Source organism: Tinamus guttatus, unplaced genomic scaffold, assembly GCF_059628265.1.
Source record: "Tinamus guttatus ecotype Peru unplaced genomic scaffold, ASM5962826v1 Tinamus_guttatus_pri_ptg000033l, whole genome shotgun sequence".
NCBI classification, from domain to species: Eukaryota; Metazoa; Chordata; class Aves; order Tinamiformes; family Tinamidae; genus Tinamus; species Tinamus guttatus.
In genome coordinates, this window is record NW_028288567.1 from 3,196,582 (window position 1) to 3,216,851 (window position 20,270).

Consider the following 20,270-nt stretch of genomic DNA (forward strand, 5'->3'; position numbering starts at 1 on the left):
TTCTCTTTTGTAGAAGCCAACACTAATAAGAAAGATATGGTTCAGTGTCCTGGGTATTCTTCCCAGTTTTATTAATTAGATGGAAAGCTACTCCCCCTGGAATACTGCAAGGTATTTATTAACACTTCAGTCCACAAACTAGAGCAAATTTACAGTAGTGGAGGCAATTGTTATATATACCAGCTCTTGTTATTAGCTTGGCAGGGATAAAGAACAAGAAAAAAAAAAAAAAAAGGTTTAGACTATGATCTTTTCGTGATATTTTAATTGTGCTCCTTAATCTGCTAAATTAAAAACTAGTACAATCTTATTCAGATCGCTGACAAAAAAAGATCATATCAATTTGCAACAAAATGTACGAACGCTCCTATCTTTTTTAATTATATAGAGAATTTAACAGTCATATTCAATATGGTCACAGAATGACTAAGATATAAACACCGTCTCTTCTGCAGCTGTGCCATCCTACCCCTCAGCACCACCACATTTTCTTCCAAGCCTTCCATCTTGTAACGCAAAGATACCCTTCCTCACGTGATCTTAAATACTGCCGCCCTCTTTCCCTCCTTCCACATTCAATACCAAGATCTAAACCCGCTGCTGTGCCTTGAGCAAACTGGTAACTCAGAACGGCCCCGCCGCAGCAGTCAGTAGTACCTGGCCGACGAGGTGCTGTGCAGAAGCAGCACAGGTCGGCTTGCACCACGCAGGCCTCTCCCGCTGCCTGCCACATTCCCTTTTTGGCGTTTCTTTACTGTCAGAGCCCCTTACATCAGCACTTCTCTGGGGCACCACCAGGCCATGACCTGTGCTTAGCAGGTGCACATTAACCACCCACTGGGCACAGCTCTCTGAGCTCTGGAAAGGTTTACTTCCATTTTGACCTGAGAGTAGGAGAAGGGCTCCCAAATGTGCTGCTGACTTTCTCCGAGATGCTCCTGGAGACGTGTAGTCTCCCTCTACCTCAGAGTCTTTCTGTGCAAGCTAAGGATATGTATTTTCATACGGCAGCCTGCTGCGATATTTAATTCATATATGTGTGAAATAAAAACAACTAATATATAATAGCAAAATCATATAATAGCAAAAGAGTCATAAAAATATATTCAACATTCTTGGTAAATACTGGGATAGAGAAGACCTAACCAGTAGCAGATTTAACCAAAAGAAAAAAGATGATGCCCTGTGCTCATGTCCTTCAACCCCAGCATGCTGTGCACCACACTGCATGTTTTAAAGCCATAGCATTTAAAGGATGCTGAAAATCGGCATTATAAAATCATGGTTTCAACAAAAGGAAGTTAAAACATTTGCCGAAGATCACAACACAAGTCAGAGGCAGTAAAGGAACTTAGTCTTGCACCTTGACAGTAGATTATGGCAGAACTTCATGTCCAGATGGCTTGAAATAAAGTCCTCCCAGGCCAGCGGGAAGAGTTCACAAGAAAGGCTCTGAATCAAGCCCTCATAGCAAACCAGTAGCAGAATGGTACTTTATCATACTTCTACACACTAGCCAGTGGAAAAAGACCACATCAGAAAAAGACCAACAGAACACAAACAGATTGCACTTAACAGAAAGTTTAAATTGAGCAGTATACTGGAGTTTGAAATTATTCCTATTAAGGTGACCAGATTTTTTCCCATATGCTCTAATAGAGGCAGGACTGTGCCCACAAGGTGCATTTTGCATTGCTTTAAAACAAGCACAAAGTAAAAGTAAGATCTCAGCCACACAGTGCTGACTTTATAGCACTGAATAAAAGGGTCAGGTGCACTAGTGCTTTAAAACTGTAAATAGACACTGATATTATACTGTATATATGAAAATACATAAAACACATTTAATTAACTCTAGGTTGTGACGCAACCTGACAATTTAAAGTAGAAATTTCAAAGCTATGCCTGACACCTTTGGAGTCATTTTGATCTCTCAGGAAGATACATATTTAGGCCAGATTTCTATATATTCCCATGCATTTTTTTAATGTTTGAAAAATGCATATTATTTGACCAATTGCCTGGGATGTCTATTGACGACATACATATTTATTTTTAAAAGCAATCCATATATTATTTACTCAGTGAATGAGAATGACTTCAAGAAAACCGTTCTGGTCCATCAAATAAATACATATTTATAAATGGTTTGTAAAATGCATATTATTTACTCAGTGGACTGTAATGGCTCTGCTAGTGCCATTATGTGTAAATATGTAATTAGCCACATATTAAAAAGTCCCTATAAAACTTCTCTGAAAAACATTATCTTTCCATGTGTCAATATATATTTTCTATTGTTAATTATTTTCTTTTTCAATGCATAAAAAGTGATTACCCCATGTTAATGACTATGGGTTAACCATATTTTAAAATCAAGATAGCTTTGAAATGATACAGATCATAAGGCTGAAATCCCCATTTCTTTCTTTTGAATATAATTAACATTATGTATAACATTCTTCCTGAAGTCGGTCCACCCGGCCAGGCCCTTGCTGTCGGTGCCGCAGAGCCCAGCGAGCTCCACTCGAGGCCCAGCTTCGCTTGCGGTGCCGGAGCAAGTGGAGCACTCGTGTCACTAAGGAAGCAATAGGATCTGCTGCCGTTTTGTGTCGCTTCTTTCGGCGTCTCCAGGCTGCAGCCAATGCACCCGCGACACTGCTGGACCCTCCTGGCTAAGGCTGACAATTTTGTATCTTGCCAAACCTTTCCTCTCCTCTCTGCCTCCCTCACGTGCAATTTTTTTGCAAAGGCCTAAAGATCCTCCAAATCTCGTTTTCTTGTGGAAGTCTTGTGGAATTTGAAGTGTACTACACCAGGGACACAACCACTTGACTGCCCAGGCCACTATGTGTTAGGTTTTAATCGCATGCACCTAAACAAACAGCCATGCCAAGTGCTCGGGAATACACTAAGCACGAACTTTCAAGCAGGAGTGAACGGGGCCAGTTTTAACAGTGCAAACGCGTGCTGGCATCGGTGTCACATATGAAGATGTAAATGTTGCGCTGGGAGGTGAGTACAAGGTGATTAACCCTGCTCGCGCAGGGATCATGGCCGCAGACGCCGCAGCCAGGCACAGGCCCAGCACCAACACCAGGGCCGCCGGCCTGGCGCGGCGCAGCGCTGCCCGCGGCCTCAAAACACTGACACTTCTCTTTGGCCATTGGTAGTTTGGTCAATGCTTTCAATTAGACCTATTACTGATTTGATGAAAAAGCAAATTAAACATACCATGGTGGTATGTTAATTGGTTAGACGGAACTTAAGGTCCTAGTCTTGGGTGTGAGGCCTCTGCAGGCAACTTTACTCCCTGGTGTCTCCAGAGACTATAGAAACCAGGGGAGCCTTTGCAATAGACCTTGGCAGCATTCATCTAGCAAGTGATACTTAAAACATGCAGGAATATATTAACATAAAAGCGATCTTGGGAGAAAAAGTGTCAGGAAGCTCATCCTTTGACAAGGCCATAGCACAAGAGATGCTTCACCTTAAATCTGGATTAAACCTTTGTTTTCTTGAAGTTGTCTGAAATTTCCACTAGTTTAACAATAAAAATTTGCCCACAGGTAGCAAATTTTTTTGTCAAGTAGTAAGAAGTTTATCTAGTGATGCTGCATTTCGAGCTGTCTAAATATCTGGCGTGTGGAAAGGACACTGTACCTCACAAGTATTCCTTTTAATTTTCCATAGTCAGAGAACAAGAGCTTCTGATGTCACAAATCAGTAACAGGCTGCAATTCCACAGCAGTTTGCATGCTTGTGTCTGCTGCTCTCCTTGTGCCTCCCAACATCCTCCAGATAGCCAAAGTGCTCCGAATGATGCACAACCAAAAGCAAGGAGGTGCGCTCATAAGCAAGCCTCTTACCTCATCTCCGTTTCATTCACTTAGGAAATCAAATCAAACTGCTACTGTGAAAATTACTTTCTTGCAGAAGGCACTAACAGAGCACTCCAAAAGTCTCTCAGAAGCACCTGAGGTTTAGCCACTCAGAGGGAGTCAGTGGAACCTCACAGGGCTGACAGGAGGCCGCGGCAGCAGATCCGCGCAGGGCACACAGCTCTTGGCTAGGAAAACCTCCGGACAGTTTCCTAAGGTCAGATAAGGCAGTTCACTGTCCAGCTCTGGTGCACTGCAAACCTATGTAAGTCAGCACAAGCCTCTTTTCTGCCTTCCGCACAGCCACTTGTGTCACGGCAGACTGGCAGCATTTTGAGCTCTCCCTCTCATGTCACTCAGCACGGCAAGAGGGCCCATGAATACAATTTCCAGTGAACCACAATCTCGCTGGCCTTAGTGGTCTGCCTGGGAAAGGACTGTACTTTCCAGTTTTGCACTGGAAAACAACATCTCTAAATGAGTGAAAACTCTGCTCTGGTTAAGACAAGTTTTGTAGATTTTTTTTTTTTTTCACTGCCGGTGCTGCCAAGATACCAGCCTATTTCTTTGTCTCTCTTGAAAAGCGTGTATAAACTGTTGTACACAAATAGAGCCATTAATGGAGAGCAAGACATTGCGAACCAGACAATAGACATATCAATTAATCCTCGGGATGCACATGAGGCAATCAATTTTCCCAAATCCCAGATCAATTGAAAAAAAAAAAAAAGAGAATACAAAAAGCAATTTGAGTTCATGCTCTCATAAAAAGAAGGGGATGGAGAGTGGAGAAAGACGGAAGTGGGTCTCCCGATTACTGCACATTCCTGTGCAGTGTCTTCCTTCACTGTGTTCAGAAAATTAATACAAAGCAACTTGCAAAAACTGTGAAAGCCAAATATATCCTTTATCATAGCAAAAACTTGAGGTTTCAGATAAAAACATCTAAACAGAAAGGAGAAAAGAGAAAGGAAGAATGCAGCAAGTATTAGAAAACTTCTGGATTTTGGGCTTGCACATGCAGCTGACACCAGGAAAGCTGCAATGTTTCTGTTTCTGCGCCTTTTTGTACGCTGATGGAAGTGATGTCCTACAGTGTTTCAAGTCATTTACTGAAGTTTGGTGATGGTAGCAAGAGTGTTGTTAGGGGAAGTAAAAAAAGCAATGTCCATTTGAAGCTTGTCTGTGAACTTTGCATGAACCGCCAGGAATAATGTAGTGTGATGACAAGCCAGTTATACCTTCCACTAAATTTGCTGTCTGGAATGAACTGAAATAGTGTTTGGTTTGTGTAATTACGTCCATCTATCTTTATATTCCAGCGGCATATCGCAAATTGAAAATACTAAAAATTGACTGTTGGTTCTGATATTTAATGATTGCCAAAGACAAGACGATGATTTATTGGTTACTTACCGATGTGACACATTTGCATCTTATTAGACGGAGATTACTATTCCTTAAAATGCGGACGAGGCCTGATCATGTCTGATGGATTGATTTGATTTGCAAATGTAATCAAACTAATAAGAGGGAAAAAATGAGCAATAATGCCTTGTTTTTCAACTGGCAATCACTCCCCTGCCAACAACGCTGATATCCCTGACTAAGCAGCCTTCACACAGTCTTCCTGTCTCCTCAAATAAACAAAGGGATGCAAAGAGCTTGATAAGAGGATAACGAGCCAAGTATGGAGCTTGTAACCTCAGCACTGCACAAACGTACCAATGAGTGTAGGAGGATTGAACTTAGGTGCCTTCCACCCTTAAAAAGCAGCAAACAAACAAACAAACAAATAAAAGAGCAAAACAAAATGAGAAAAAAAAATGAGAAAAAAAAGCCCAAAACTTTACAGAATTAGGGAAATTGACTTATAAAGAAAAAAAAACAAAACACAATTTTAATTTAGGGAACCCCTGAAGAACAGTCATTACTTACAGGATAAATTCCTAAAACTCTCCAAGCTGATGGGAAGCTAACTTGGGAAAGCACTTTGGACATTATGATACCAGCAAGTGGAACCACTGTCTACAGACAGCGTATCAGAGAACATTTTCAGAGGCACAGCAGGTAGTGCTTTTAATTCCTCCAAAATCAAAAGCAGGGGCTTTCTATAGATTTTTATCTGCACCATGTAGATGGCATACGCAACCAAATAATATATTTCTCAAGAAAGATTCAAGCATCAGGCCACATCCTGAAATATGGTTCTAGCTAAAAGCGACAACCTATTTCTCCTCAGTAGGTCTCTCTTTAATAATAATAATATTAATAAAAATAATAAATAAGAAGCTTTGTGAAAGAAATTGTACCGACTACCCCTCCCACACTGAAACCAAAGTGGTGAGTCAAGCAGAAAGCAAGTAAGAAAGTTTTGAGATTCATACAGGTTTTAGATTGTGACCTGCATAATTAGATCCACCAAAGTGGACCACCAGAGGCAAGTCTTTCTGTTGCTCTAAACAGGTTTTCAACTAAGTCTATATTAAAGAGCAAGGATCAAGAGTGCATGCTGATAGCTGAGATCTGGTTCCTCAAGTGCTTAGGTACACAGAGAACTCTGCACAGTGGAAGTGTCTGTGCAAATTACATAATTATACTACTAAAATATTTTCCAAACCGATTGCTAATTTGCTTCACAAAGGGTATTTGATAATGTAAAAAAACTTGATTTAGGGAATAGCCTTTATAAAGTGTCAGGTTAAAAACAAAGTTGAATATATGGATCCAATTACCATGCTCAAAGGCCTCAAAATATTTTCATAATCCAAAGTTTCACAGCTCATGTAATTTATACTTACTTTAATGGTGGAAAAGCATCCTGGTCAAATTCCAATTAAATAATTACATTTTGCCTACCTAAAAATTCTCACTGTATTTCTAATTGGCTAGGACACACTTCACTGCCTCTCCTAAATTGTTTAGTGCTGCCATTCGGTATAAAAATAGCTACCACTTCCTACCGCAGAGACAGTGCACTTGGCTGTAGCTATCCATGACAAATCCTGGTTCACCTGAGAGGCTGTGGTGCTAGAACTCATGATAGCCATGGCAGCATATGTCCCTATCTCCCAATCTCTTTTTAAGTGTATTTTTTCCTCAAGCAGGTTCTCCACATGACTGTGTGGTTGTCACGCAGGGTGACTGACGACTGCCTGAGAATGCAAATGCTCCATGTCAACATCTTCCTCTCTTGACATGATCTCCTGAAGGCCCATCTAAGGCTCCTTCCCATGAGAGGGGGTCCTCTCTGGTACACGAGTACCTGGCTCATCCTGGGGAGTACGGGCACTGCTCTGTGAACTCTTCTTGGGCTTTTGGATGGTGCCTTCTGAAACACCCTGTTTCAAAGCGGCCTTTTGGTTATGAAGTCCATGGTGTGCTTCAGGATTTACATATGAAGATTATAATACACGGGAAGAATTACTTACTGTTTTTTAACTGCTAGGCACACTCTGCCTTCACTGCGAACTCGCAATTCATGTTGAATACATCAGGTGAATTGTTCAGCCTAAGTCATGAGTGGTGCCTGGAAACCCAACAAAACTCTTGCAAAATTAATTCGTACCAGTTCAACCAGGTGAAGATCATCCAGTGTTCGCACTGTATACTTTGAGCTAGATCTTAAGCTGAAGATTCCCTGGCAGTAAGGGAACAGGAACGCTCCTGGATCTACACAAACGCCATCTTCGTCTCTGGGAAAACTGTGTGTAGGGAAAGGGAAAAACTGACCACAAAGTGGAATCCCTTTCCAAAGAAGACCAATATGGGAAGGAATCAAAATGCTCCTCCATCCCAAGTAGAGTTAGTGGAGAACACAAGAACCACTCTAACTTGCACATCCTACATGATATAGCTTGAGCCACAGCAATTCAGGTTTTGATGCTGTTCTTTTAGGCAGGCACAGTGCTATAGCACTAGTATAAAAAAAAAATCGGGCTAGCAATACACCCTGCAGCCTGTTAATGTCATGATACCCGCACAGAGGTACGTGCAGTTCCTTTGAACAAACACACGAGCAGCCACAACATGCAAAGTGGTTCCACCTCATCGTTCCCCTAGCTAGAGGCAGGCAAACTGCAGCTTCACCCCCTGCCCCATCCCTCTCATCACAACTCTGCCACCCTGCTCTAGTGCAGGCAGCCTCTGCCACGCAGGGACTCTTCAAGAGCCATTTCCACTGAATTTGGAGCCTTCTGCTTGTGGAGCTGGACCTCATTTCAACATTTGATTCCACCTCGGCTCTTAATGCGATGTGGCAATGGGCAGTGCACCTCATGGCAGCTGCAGAGCTGTACTGTGGAATTGCCTCTTGTCTCTAACAGGCGTCTCAGGAGTTTCAGGGGGAAAATCCCTTCATCAGAGAAACATACTCCTACAGAATCTTCTCTTCCACATGCTTTCAAATAGAAGACAGGTTCTTTACTTTTATCTCATGTGGAAAATTAGCTAGATATTCCTGCCTGCTACTAACTCCATAGTATATTAAACTCAGAAGCAAAGCATTAACATGGAAAGACTACTTAAAAGTTACAGACAAATATTCAATCTAGGTAATTAAATACAGGAGCATTCAGGACCTGAATTCTTCGGATTTTCTGCCTTGTATGTTTCTTGGGATTCTTCCTCCATATGAGTATCTATATATGTGTGTGCATAACTGCTCAACGAAGCAGCTTGTTAGCAGTGGAGACATGAGTTCATAAAGCTCCTGTATGATCCAGCTGATGGAGAAGGTGATTACTGCCCACTGATTTTTAAAATCTGCTGACTGTGTTGATCAGATTGGAGCAAGTCTCGCCATTACAACCTAGGAACCCTCTGCTACCCCTACACTGTGGATAACCATGCCCAGCTCACCACGTGTCCTGCCAGAAACGTGCTGACTGGCTAAGGGGGCATTGCAATCCAGGTAATTAATCCTATTCTAATGTAGGTTAAGCAGGGGTGAAGCCTGACTCATCCAGAGAGAAAGTAGACACTTCTGGAGGCGCCCTTAGAATTATAGTATTTACCTGGTCTCAGATAACTTAAGGAAACTGGATCAGCTTGTGCTGCTGACCCAGTCACACAGAGTCACACAGGCGTAGACCTGTCTGCTCCAAATCCAGGCTGGAGTGACTGGTGCTGCGTCCCCTCCCTCCATCCTAGATTTACAGTATCAACTCACATGACGGGAAAGCCGCCCTTCTCTTTCCCACCCAGCACAATGTAAATATACTTGGGTTAGAGGCTAACTTATGTGACTAAAGGTCACTCGGTTTGGTTTAAAACAGACTAAGTGGTTACCATGTCGAGAGCACTGGGCTGATTCAACTTTACTTCTTCATTCCCCACACGTGCTATGTTGCTTTCTCAGGCCAATCTAAACAAGATGTAACATTTGTGATCTTATTTCCAGCACATCTTTCAGAAACTGTATGGGAATTCAAAATTGACAATACTTTCTTTGCCAAGATGTTTCAAAACTCTGATTCTGATTGAAAAAGCCTTATTTTTCTAGAGAAAGAGGAGTCTCATAACTACAGAGCAGATATTTATTGTGAATTAGTCGGGCTGTACTGCTCTATTTACAAGTCACTGAGGGTAATAAAACGCTCCTGATTTTGCTAAAAAAAAAAAAAAAAAGAGGAAGGAGATGCTGCTAGATATTTTTATATTCTTGCATTTAAGAATCAAATAATAGCCATTTTTGTTTACAGAAAGAAAATGAAAAGCACTGGCATTCATTACTGTTGATTTGCTCTCTTTTTAGTAATCATATTTTATTTTTAAAGGGCCACAGGAGTGAATAACATAATACAATGGTAGGAAGCTATTTACCAATTTGGCACCTCATTATAAAACTACTCAGAAACCTCTCTGTCTCTTGTTTAACATAATAATTATTGGTAGGAACAAAAGTGGATCCCACACTTGCACCATGATTAGCAACTGATGAATTTGGGTTGAATATATTGCATTTTACTAAGTAAAGCTTGTGCTATCCCAAATCCTAAGTCTAAAAAACACCAATTTTAAGAGAATAATTTTCACCCCCTGTTTAAATGCATGTTTCCAAATTAACCACTGATATTCTATAGAAAAAAAATGTGTCTCTCTTATGCTTGAAGTCTCCAGCTGCCACACAATTTATATCTCTTTCCTCTCCTCTTTGTTTTTCAGCCATTTTCCCTGAATGTCAAAGTCAATTTAGTGCATTTCACTTTGCTGAATAAATCAGAGGCGAAATCCTTGCTAAAAGTGAAAATTTGATTTGCTAAAAGGAGCTTAGGGCAACTATTAATCAATATATCCAGAGTGTCAAAGCTAAGGCCATGATAGACATGCATTCATTTGGAGATTGGCTGAGGCAGATAAAGGGGGAAAACTGGGGGGAGGAAAAAGTGCAACAACCAGACAGCGGAGTGGGTATGTTGAGGGCACGGGTGGAGGGAGAGGCCTGGTTAAAAACCGTGCGTTTGTGCAGGGAGGGTGAGAGGGGACGAGACAGTCACTGGGGAAGACAGAACAGCAAGAGAGCAACCACTTCTGGGCTTCCTAAGATGTAAAGTCATTGCTTAATGCTGATCTGAAGAGAAGCTGATGTTAATGCAGGATTCAATGAAAAAAAAAAGCCTACATAAAACTAAGTGAAAAAGTTTGAGACAACAAAATTATTCTTAAACAAGCTTTTCTTTTTCCTTTTTTTTTTTTTTGTAATAGGGATTTATTTTAAAATCAAAACCAGCATATAAATGACTATGTAAAAGAATCATTTCAATCTTACTGCACATGTATTTTATATCAGAGCATACCTTTAATAACTGGGGAATACTTTTTTAAAAAATTTTCGGTTAATTTAATGCTAGGAAAAGTTGCCAGAATTGACTATTCTGGGAGCTCAAGTGCTCCATTTATCCTGGCAGAGCTATGACTGGCAGTAGCAGTAGCTTCCTCCCCTCTCCACTGCTGTCTGTCTCAATTCTGAACTGGAACCAGTCTTTTCTGATCAACAGGCACACACTACGAGCGGCCCTATCTCGTATTCCACACAGGGCATATTCCGTTTCTTACTGTGCAGACCTTTTGTCATTGACTTAGTAACGAATCCATCACGGATAGTCTGCCATTATATCTTAGGTGGATATATTGTTTTTGAAACAAACAAATGGACATGTCTATAACTACTATCTACTACTCTGCACATTCCTGTTCTGTTTTGGAAACAGAGCGGAGGTGCTGTATCACACCTCCAGTGTGATACCTCAATCCAGCCTCCTTCCTGCCTTGCAAAATCACATGCACCTCCTCCATCTCCTCCTCAAAATAAAAAAAATCCCCCAAAATAATAAAAAGCCCACACCATTCCTAGTAGTTCAACTGATTTTGAGAATACTGATGTAAAAAACCAGCGGGACAGATGAACTCCTGGCATTTCAATACACTGTTTTTCTACTCCGCTGAGCGCTTGAATCAGTATCTGCACCCTGGCAGTATCAGGCAGCTCCCCTGCACTCAGGCTCAAAGACAGAGCTGACAGTCTATGGCCGACCTCCCCGTCAAACAATTTAGCAGGAGAGGCCCGGAAGTTCACAGTGTTTGGGAGCCTTTTGGCTGGAACCTCTCCCTGCAAGGCCTGGGGAACGGCATCCCGCGGGGAACGCGAGTCCTGCAGGTTGAGAGCCAGAGAACGTCTCCTGCCAAGGCCGAACGTGTCTGGTCCCCACAACCAGCGCGTGCCACGGGAAGGAGGGCTTCAGAGGAGAGCACGCAGGGGCGTTTTGATAGAGAGAAGGCCAAGAGAACCTGCAGAGTGTCCCAGACAGAACAGGGATAAAGGGCAGCATGTCCTGCTTCCCCAGGAGGCTCAAGTTATTATCAGTGCAAACCTCTTAGCGTGAAGGAGCTCATGCCCCACTCCAAGCTACAGGAGCAGTAAACGCCACACTGACACGTCCACCTGTGCCTGGAGCGGAGGCGCCCTGTGACAGGGGACTCCAAGACAGCTGCAGGAATGCTGCTGTTGTCTGAAACGGTCCCAAATCCAACCAGCAGTATACCACACTACCAAGGGTCTCCAATTTAGCAGAAATAAAGTGATTTTACAGCTGCACGCCGCATGGGACAGACATAGAGGTAGACACCTATTCCCCTCGCAGTACTGGCTGTCCAGAGAACGATTTGGGCATAAGGCAGATGCTAGCAAAAGCTAGAAGATGTGATTTTATACACCAGGTAGCTCCAATACGTGATTTCAGCCCGTCTTCAAAGTCCTACAGACGTGATTGCTACCATGAAATAACATTCAGCACTTTTTCATCTCATTTAAACATGCGCTACAGGTCCATTAAGACACAGACATAGAGTTACATGCACAATTATGTGCATGGGAACAAACACATACACACCTCACACCTGCATGGATATACTGTATTTGCATGCTCTTAGGCTTTCTTGAAAATTAGCTTTCCAGAAGTGATTACTGATCACTTCTGCTTTCTACTTTTACCTACACTGGGTGGTATTCCTGGAACAGATGATGAAAAAAAGGCATTTCAGAAATGACAACTGCAGCAAGAAACGCTCTTGCTCGGCATGAGGATGTAACTACCCCCCTGAGAGCTGCTTTGGAAAGGAAAGCTTAAATATTGTCCTCTTTTACAAAGAGTATGCTAGAACAATAATGTTTCATAAAACATTAACATTAGCACTAAAATATTCAAAACATCCTTGGATTTTCTCCATCAAAATCACGTCTGCTTTTCTTTTTCAAACTAGCCGCACTGGTGGTACCCGTCTCTAGCTACTCCCCTTCTTGCAGACGGCTGCTGCTCGCAAAGCACGGGTGTCGCTGAGGACAAGCAGCCTTACTCCACTAAATAATGTAACTAGTTATTTTTGATGTATTAGCCTGGTTTACTCCTTCCAAACAAATTTTTCATTTTAAGTGCAAAAAGTTGATTTCTATGGTCTGGTTGATGTTTTTTCATGCATGCAAATTTTTAGAGAACATTTTGTCCCTTTAGCTTCCTGTTATGCACATTTTTAAGAGCTTAATGTTTCCTGCCTCCACTTAATATAAAAGAACATTGCATATTTTTCCTGAATGCCAATGAGACAGTTACATTACAGAAATGGTGCCTAAACGACCCTGAAACTGTGACTAGACATCAGCAGAATTCCACCTCACAGTGGAAAAGAGTTAAATTAATTAAATATACCTGCAATAAAACAGACCCTCTCAAAAATACAGAGCAAAAGGCGGAAAACTCAGCTAACATTAAATATTGAATTAACCAGGCATCTGTTATTTAAGAGATAAAGTAAAAAAATAAGAAAAAGTAAAATAATAAAATAATAAAATAAATTAATAAAATAAAAAAGTAAAATAAAATAAAAGTATAAAATAAAATAAAGTAAAAAATAAAATAAAATAAAATAAAATAAAATAAAATAAAATAAAATAAAATAAAATAAAATAAAATAAAATAAAACAAAACAAAACATAACATCTTGCAGAGGCTCCGTAAATATATTTACAATTTACGTAGGTCAGTTAATATGGGCTCTGCCTCATCGAACGGGAGCCGAAGCAGCACCAGTCTCCCTGCGCACCTTCAGTATTTTGCTAACGAAGTTACAGTACACAGGAATATTTTAATCTGACACAAAGAACAACAATAGATCTGACTGCTGGGCTGATAATCTTCTTATCACACCCTGTGAAACCTAGCTCTAATATTTGACTGAGCCTCCATTACTCGGCAACACATTCTAAAAAGGCCAACAATGGGAGCGAATGAAGTGGAGTGTGGAAGTACCTCCATATCTACATAAAAGAGATTAGAGGCGACAGCGTCCCATTTTACAGCTCAATCATATTGTGTTAGCATGCGCTTATCCGAGCGCGGATGAAATTGAAAGAGAAATAAAAAAGAGTCGGGCAGATAGGAAGCAGAAAAGCGAGGCATGAGCAATTTCCAAGGATATAAAAGGATGCTAATGGCGGGGCCCTGTCATTCTTAAGAAGGGCTATTAGGGCACCGTCATCTGTTCTGGTGCCCTTATGCTGCTCTAACTAAAGTCAAGCATTTCCTAATGCCATTGTGATCTTTTTCCTCCTCCGATAAGACGTGGTCATGTTTCATAACAACACACTTTCCATTTATTTGATTTATTAATGCAAGGAGACTAATTCTATTTACTGATAAAGCCCTTCTATATGTATTTTTCTTTCTATATTTCCTTTTGTAGGTGGCATCCACTTTTTGTTCAATAAAGGCAACAACTGAAAATATTTCCAATAGCACAAAAATATTAACGACTTTATGAAAGCATCTGAACTTTGCGTATTTTGAAAACAATTTGTAGGGTACAGCTGCAAAGGATAATGGTTGTCAGGAAAGAATGCGTGTTGCATTATCACCTTTTCATAGATAATTCTATTAAAAGACTCCCTGTTAGAATAGAAAAAAATGTTGTTTTCTTTCCACACACATACATTTGACTTCGAAATACAACGCTTTAGAATGAGATCTTTATTAGTTATTATGCAGCTGATATGTGAGGGCCTTTAATTATAAAAAGCTGCAAAATCGCTACAGTAAAGAGCATTACTAATTGCTGTGCTAGGTACAAATTCACTACTGGCATAATTAGTTGACTCCCAAGAGATTTACGCCAAGAATTTACCTGTCCCACCATCAACAGAGAACTTCTGGGTGACCTGCACTCCTTTTCTAACTCATCCCTTTTCCACTCTGCTGTGCTGGGGCCTGCAGGAACACGGGTTGCCTTAGCAAGCAGCCAGGTAGCACCAATCCCTGCTTTCCAACGAGAGGTTTTGCGCCAGGCGCTAGCTGAGCCCAGGCAGTCCCAGCTCCACAGTGCTTCATCTCTCAGAACCAAGCTACAGATGCTGCTCGCATTTACCCTCGCAGATCAAGCCCCTTTGCATTTTGGTTTTTGTGCTCAGCAGAGAGCAAGCAAGGATTTTATCACCGCCCTCTACTACCACAAGGCATCGTAAAGGCCTGCCCCATGACACAAACGTTCCTCACATTGTAGATTTTGCATCTGCAGTGCCAGTTCGTGGCATCCAGTAGCTTTTTCCACACTGCCCAAATCCACTGAGTCATTTTAAAGCCTGCTCAGTCCCTTCCCGCTGTCCTTCCCACTCCTCCCCAGCCAAACCCAAGCTATGCCCCATATTCCCAAATCAAACTGATAAAAGCTCCCCTGCAACTACTGCGTGCCCGACTTCTCTGAGCACTGCTCGCTTTTGCTTAAACTAATGCAGGTATCTTCCAGAGACCAAACGCAAACTCACCTATTTAACTCATTTTGACTTAATTTGGGGTGCTTTATTAGCAACCAGTGTAAGACAAAGTAGCTAGTATAATGCAGAGTGATGTTTAAATTAGTTTACAATTTGCTCGGGCTCATCTAGACCTGCTCTGAACAAAGCCATTCAGAAATGTCAGCTGTGTTCCTAACCACTGTAACAAATTGTTGCCTGAACGCTGCACACCTAATGACTTCAAATTAGCCTCACTGCGATATTGCCTGACAGTTCGTTACGACTGTTAGCAACATAGCTGGCGTATCATGACCAATAAATTGGTTTCAGTGTGGGCTGGGAAAGGGACTTCCATCAATTTGATTAAAGAAATTACTGTAGCATTCAAAGCATAAAGACAAACTAGTTTAAGGAGACAGAAATAAGTTAACTGTACCAGAAAAACACTGCTTGTGATACAAAGCTTGTTTATACACCACTTGTGGTATAGATAACAACTAAATTTCAACGGGGTGGCATATTGGCTGCCTCAGATTCTGGAGGTTGCTGTCTTTCCCCTGAAGTAAAACAGATTTCCATAAGCATCCAGATTGTTTTGTTGCTATTATTTGGCACTTTTTGCACTTATCAACAATGACTCAGAAGCACCTGCCATAAAAAGGAGGGCCTCGTAGTGCTTGGCACAACATAAAGAAATAAGAAGAGGCAATTCTTACCTAAAGTTAATGTTTGTGCAGTGCTAAATAAACAAGAGCCCCACCAACAAAGTTATAGATTGGAAAACAGACACTGTGCTTTCTGCTTAAAGAATAAAAAAGATTCAGTGGTTGGGCTGTTTCCACTGTGCTGCTTACAGTAAGAGTAGAAGACTAATAATGCAATTTCTTCTGAGGATAGAAAAATGTATTTTTAACTTGGACAAATAGACAACTGACTGAATTATTGATTAATACTAAGGCATCCTGCCACCACATCTAAACTAAGGGTGTTGCGTTACTCAGAGGAATTAAAGGTTATCAGTTCATATATTTGGTGAGGCTCCACTATGGAAATTAGAGAAGTGACAAGCTTATAAAAGTGCACAAACATTCCTGCGCATGTGCTAGACTAGAAAAATGCCTTAAAAACCAGTGAAGGCTCCAAACGTTTTTGTGTGACTTCACCATTTGTGAAAGGCAAGACTGAAAGCCATGTTTATAGGCTTGTGTATTAGCCCACAGAGCAAGCACCAATAACCCATAACTGTGGGAAAAAGCCCATACTTTGAATGTCATCTGAGGAAATCGCTCATCCGTTCTCAGCGAGCACTCCTGAAGACCCCCTGCTTTTCTTGCTAACAGGAACTTGCCAGTTAGCTTCAATGAAAGAAACACATTTACCTGACCTAGGCCCCAGTACTTCTCATGCAGACCAAGGAACTGTGGAGCTGAAGGAACAGACCCTTAGGTAGAACTCAGATTTTTCTGCTGACCTGCTGCTGCAATGGAGTTCTCATACCAGTTCAGTCAATGGCGAGGACAACTCCCCTGTGCTATACCCAAACACGACTGCATTTTTAGTTCCTCTGTAGACAGCCTCAGTCAGTGCCCTCCCTATAGAAGAGAGCAACTAGCCTCATGCTCAGCTAGTGCTGCGCAGAGGAGCACCAAGGAGAGTGTTTCAGGCAGCTCACTGCCCTTCCTACCAGCCCAATGCTCCAGACGGCACCGCAGGTTTATCTTAATAAAGGAAACTGATTCAGCGAGCAGTATGTAAAACTTATTAACATGGTAACAAGCATAGCAAGAATAATATTGCTTCCAAGGTAAGAATATTATCATCTAGGCTATGGCCTGTGAATAATCCACAGCCCTGAAAAAACTTAACGTACTGTAATGAGAGAACAAATTGTCTTTGTCACCACAAGAATACAATCCATGCGATGATTCCTGTGAGTCAGTTATTTGCAATAAACACTGTGTATACCTGGAATATGCTTGGCCCATCCAATGATCACCACCAGCTCTCTGTCTGCCAGGTCACAAAGAGTAGTGAGCGCCTTGATGTCGCTGTCCGGGACAGTGGGGTCGGGCATCGCGTAGATCTTCTCTGGTTCAGCCACCAGCAAGTGGGAGACAATCTTGTTATCTGCAAAAAGGGCCCAAAACAGAATGACGTCCCCAGCAGCACCATTCTACTGCTCAAACAGTTGACTCATATTTCAAAGTTCCCAAGATTTTCTCTGGAGAAAAATTATGAGACCTAATTCAGCCTTTCTGTAACACTACTGGCTTCTACAAGCAGTTACAGCACAGACAAATCTGATGCATTAAAAATGTTTATTACGCACTGAGCAGTGCTCAGATATTATGTACTTAAGAAAATAATTTTCATGGAATGTAGAAATACATGATCACCCCCTAATACTGGGATAAAATCATTACAGAAAAATCTTCATGCATTCCAAACTATTTTAGACTGCGCAGTAGAAGAGTTTTGCTTTAATTACTTGGAAAAAGAAAAAGCGAATATATTTGATGTATTTTTTGACCAAATAAACAACACAGGCAATTAGTGAATCACTGAAAACTGTAACTTCTGTCAGTGACTCCAACTGCTGTCCTGTGTCTCAGATGTCACTGTTACACTATCCAAACAGAACGGCCTCAGGTCTTTCTCAGAGCCTATCATCCCATATATTTTCTATTACCTGTAGCCTGCCTGCTAAAATGTTAACAATACATCTGTACTCCTTTGGGCATACACGATAAGAAAAAAAAGAGGTCCTGTCACATATTTGTTCTTCTGTGAAACACACACACATCTAGAATCACGCAGAAATCTGCCCTCTTGAAGTACAGAAATGGAGTAGGCGTCTCCTATGACTGCCAGTCAGGAATAGTTACTAAAATCAATAAAAAAGTGGAAAACTTAAGAAAGTAACAACAGGAAATCCTGTTTGAGAAAACTGCCTTGGTGCAAAGAGTGATTTTTCATCATATTCACACGCTGGTTATTTCTATCTATATAACATTTTCATTTATGTGTTTAATATTTACTTTTTCATTCATATGATTTGTGAGAAATCCATCTGGAACAATCAATTAAGTTACAATAAAAAGTGAAAAAAAAAAAGAAGAGTAAAAGAGCCTGGAAGATTTATTGCACAGTGTTGCTACTCTGTATTATACAAGTAGGATAGACATAAAACAAGCATTATATCGACATGGGGGCACAACAGAGATATTTTATTTCTATATAGGACCTGACTAATCCAATGAGGCCTCTAAAAAAGCAGGTACTATTATACTTCCTGTCTATGCATGTTTTGCTATGGTAGCTATACTGCGGATGTAGCACGAGGATTTGAGATCCAAATTCACCTTGTAGTGAATTTACACCAATCCTTTCCCTTCCTTTGGGTGAAGAGTTATGCAGGTCTCGAGCATTTTTGCCTTATTCTAAATCTGTGTGTCAGAAGTTGTGATATATGCTAGTCCTTCATAAAAAAAGTGCAAGAGCCAACTGGAAACCATCACATCAAGTGTGTTTTATTACGAGGGGATATAGTCCTGTTTTATATGAACTGTCAGAGCTATGCCAAATGAATAATTCTTCATCTCAATATTCTACTGATTATCAAACTGATTAATGGGGAATTCTATTCTTATTTAAAGATGACAGATAGTACTTTTAACTTACATTGGCAAACAGCATTTGCACATACTTTTTTATTTTTTAAAGTCTTCTATATATGTTTTAATTTCACATAGAAAATTTCATATTTCTAAGTGAAAAAGATAACGTTGCTTCTTCCAAAATTCCAGTATTTTGTGTGTATTGAAAAATGGGATACATAAAGCAGATATTCTTAGTATCGAAACATATATAGATGAGGACCTAAACTTTTTTATCCAATGGTAAATGAATGAAGAACCACTCCAGTCCCAAAGTGCTCTTTTTCCCTGCAGATGGAAAAAAAATAGCCAGAAAAGTCTCTTGCTTTTTTGATAAGTTTCCTCATCAAAGGCTTTTTTTGCAGATGATTTAGGAATGCTATATATTTTGACTTAGGATTCAGAAAATCAAAATTCTTTTATTTTCACAATCAGCAAGAACTACAGGCAGGCCATTAGATTCCATAGGAAAGCTGCGAAATTATTATGGAGACCAGAAGTACGTCTAGGAAATGTCCTCCAAATGCCAGTTCATTTACTGTAGGGAAAAAAAGTTCCGTGTATTGGAGCATGTGTCAGAACAGAGCACAGGAAAATTCTGAATGTACTCAGAAAGCCCCATCACTCAGGAAATTGAATAGCCATGAGCACTGTTTCTAGGTAAATCTTATTTAATGTTTTCCTAATTAGAATCAATAGAACCCAATTTTCATTCTTCTGCCTTCGTTATGCACAAACTATCAGTCAGGGCCCAGAAAATCTCCCAGGCTACTTCTTCACAAAACCGATTCAACTGCTGCTTGACACCTACCTGACGGGATTCAAAAATTAAGTTTTACAAATGTTTATTACAAAGATGTTTGTAATTGGAGTAGCTAGGGAAAACTAAGGAAGGCATTTAGATAATGAGTAATGATTTATAAGGAGGTTAGTTTATCTCAGACAAATGTAGCTTAGAGAAATCGGTATAGTTATCTTCTTAAAGGTAATGCAACGCACTACTTTGCAGTAATCTGGGGTTTACAGAGAGATTCCTGTATTTCAGTACAACAGTGTTAGCCTCATACAAAAAGGCCTGGCTTCTTTCATTTTTGCCTGCTTGGTCTTGGCTTTTTGCTATGTGAGGCTATCAACATTTCGACTCAATGACAATATCAAGTAAATGAAAAACTGACAATCTGTGCACCCAGGAAAACTAAACCTCTAATGAAATTAAGCATTAGTTTATTAAATTTTATTGTATTATCAGAAAGTTTTTATTATAATGTGCAAAATCTGCTTAGCGCAGCCCTAGATTGTATTTACGGAGCGGTAGGACAGCTTATGTAGGCTGAGTGGAAGATGCCAGATTGGACAATTGAAGGAATATAATCAGCATAATGTTTTTTGGAAAGGCAAAAGGAAACTATGCCATATGTTCACTTAAGCCTTCATTTCATGTAAAAACTGGCT

The 20,270-nt window shown here is 40.6% G+C and overlaps 1 protein-coding gene across 3 annotated transcripts in view; it reads right to left on the reverse strand.

Annotated features, from left to right (window-relative positions):
- ESRRG (estrogen related receptor gamma) overlaps positions 1-20,270 on the reverse strand; it is a 363,399-nt gene that overhangs the window by 27,838 nt on the left and 315,291 nt on the right. For all 3 annotated transcript variants that reach the window (XM_088532075.1, XM_088532066.1, XM_088532058.1), the window contains exon 5: positions 17,128-17,289. In XM_088532075.1, the coding sequence (XP_088388201.1) occupies positions 17,128-17,289 (162 nt within the window). The remainder of the gene's footprint in view (positions 1-17,127; positions 17,290-20,270) is intronic.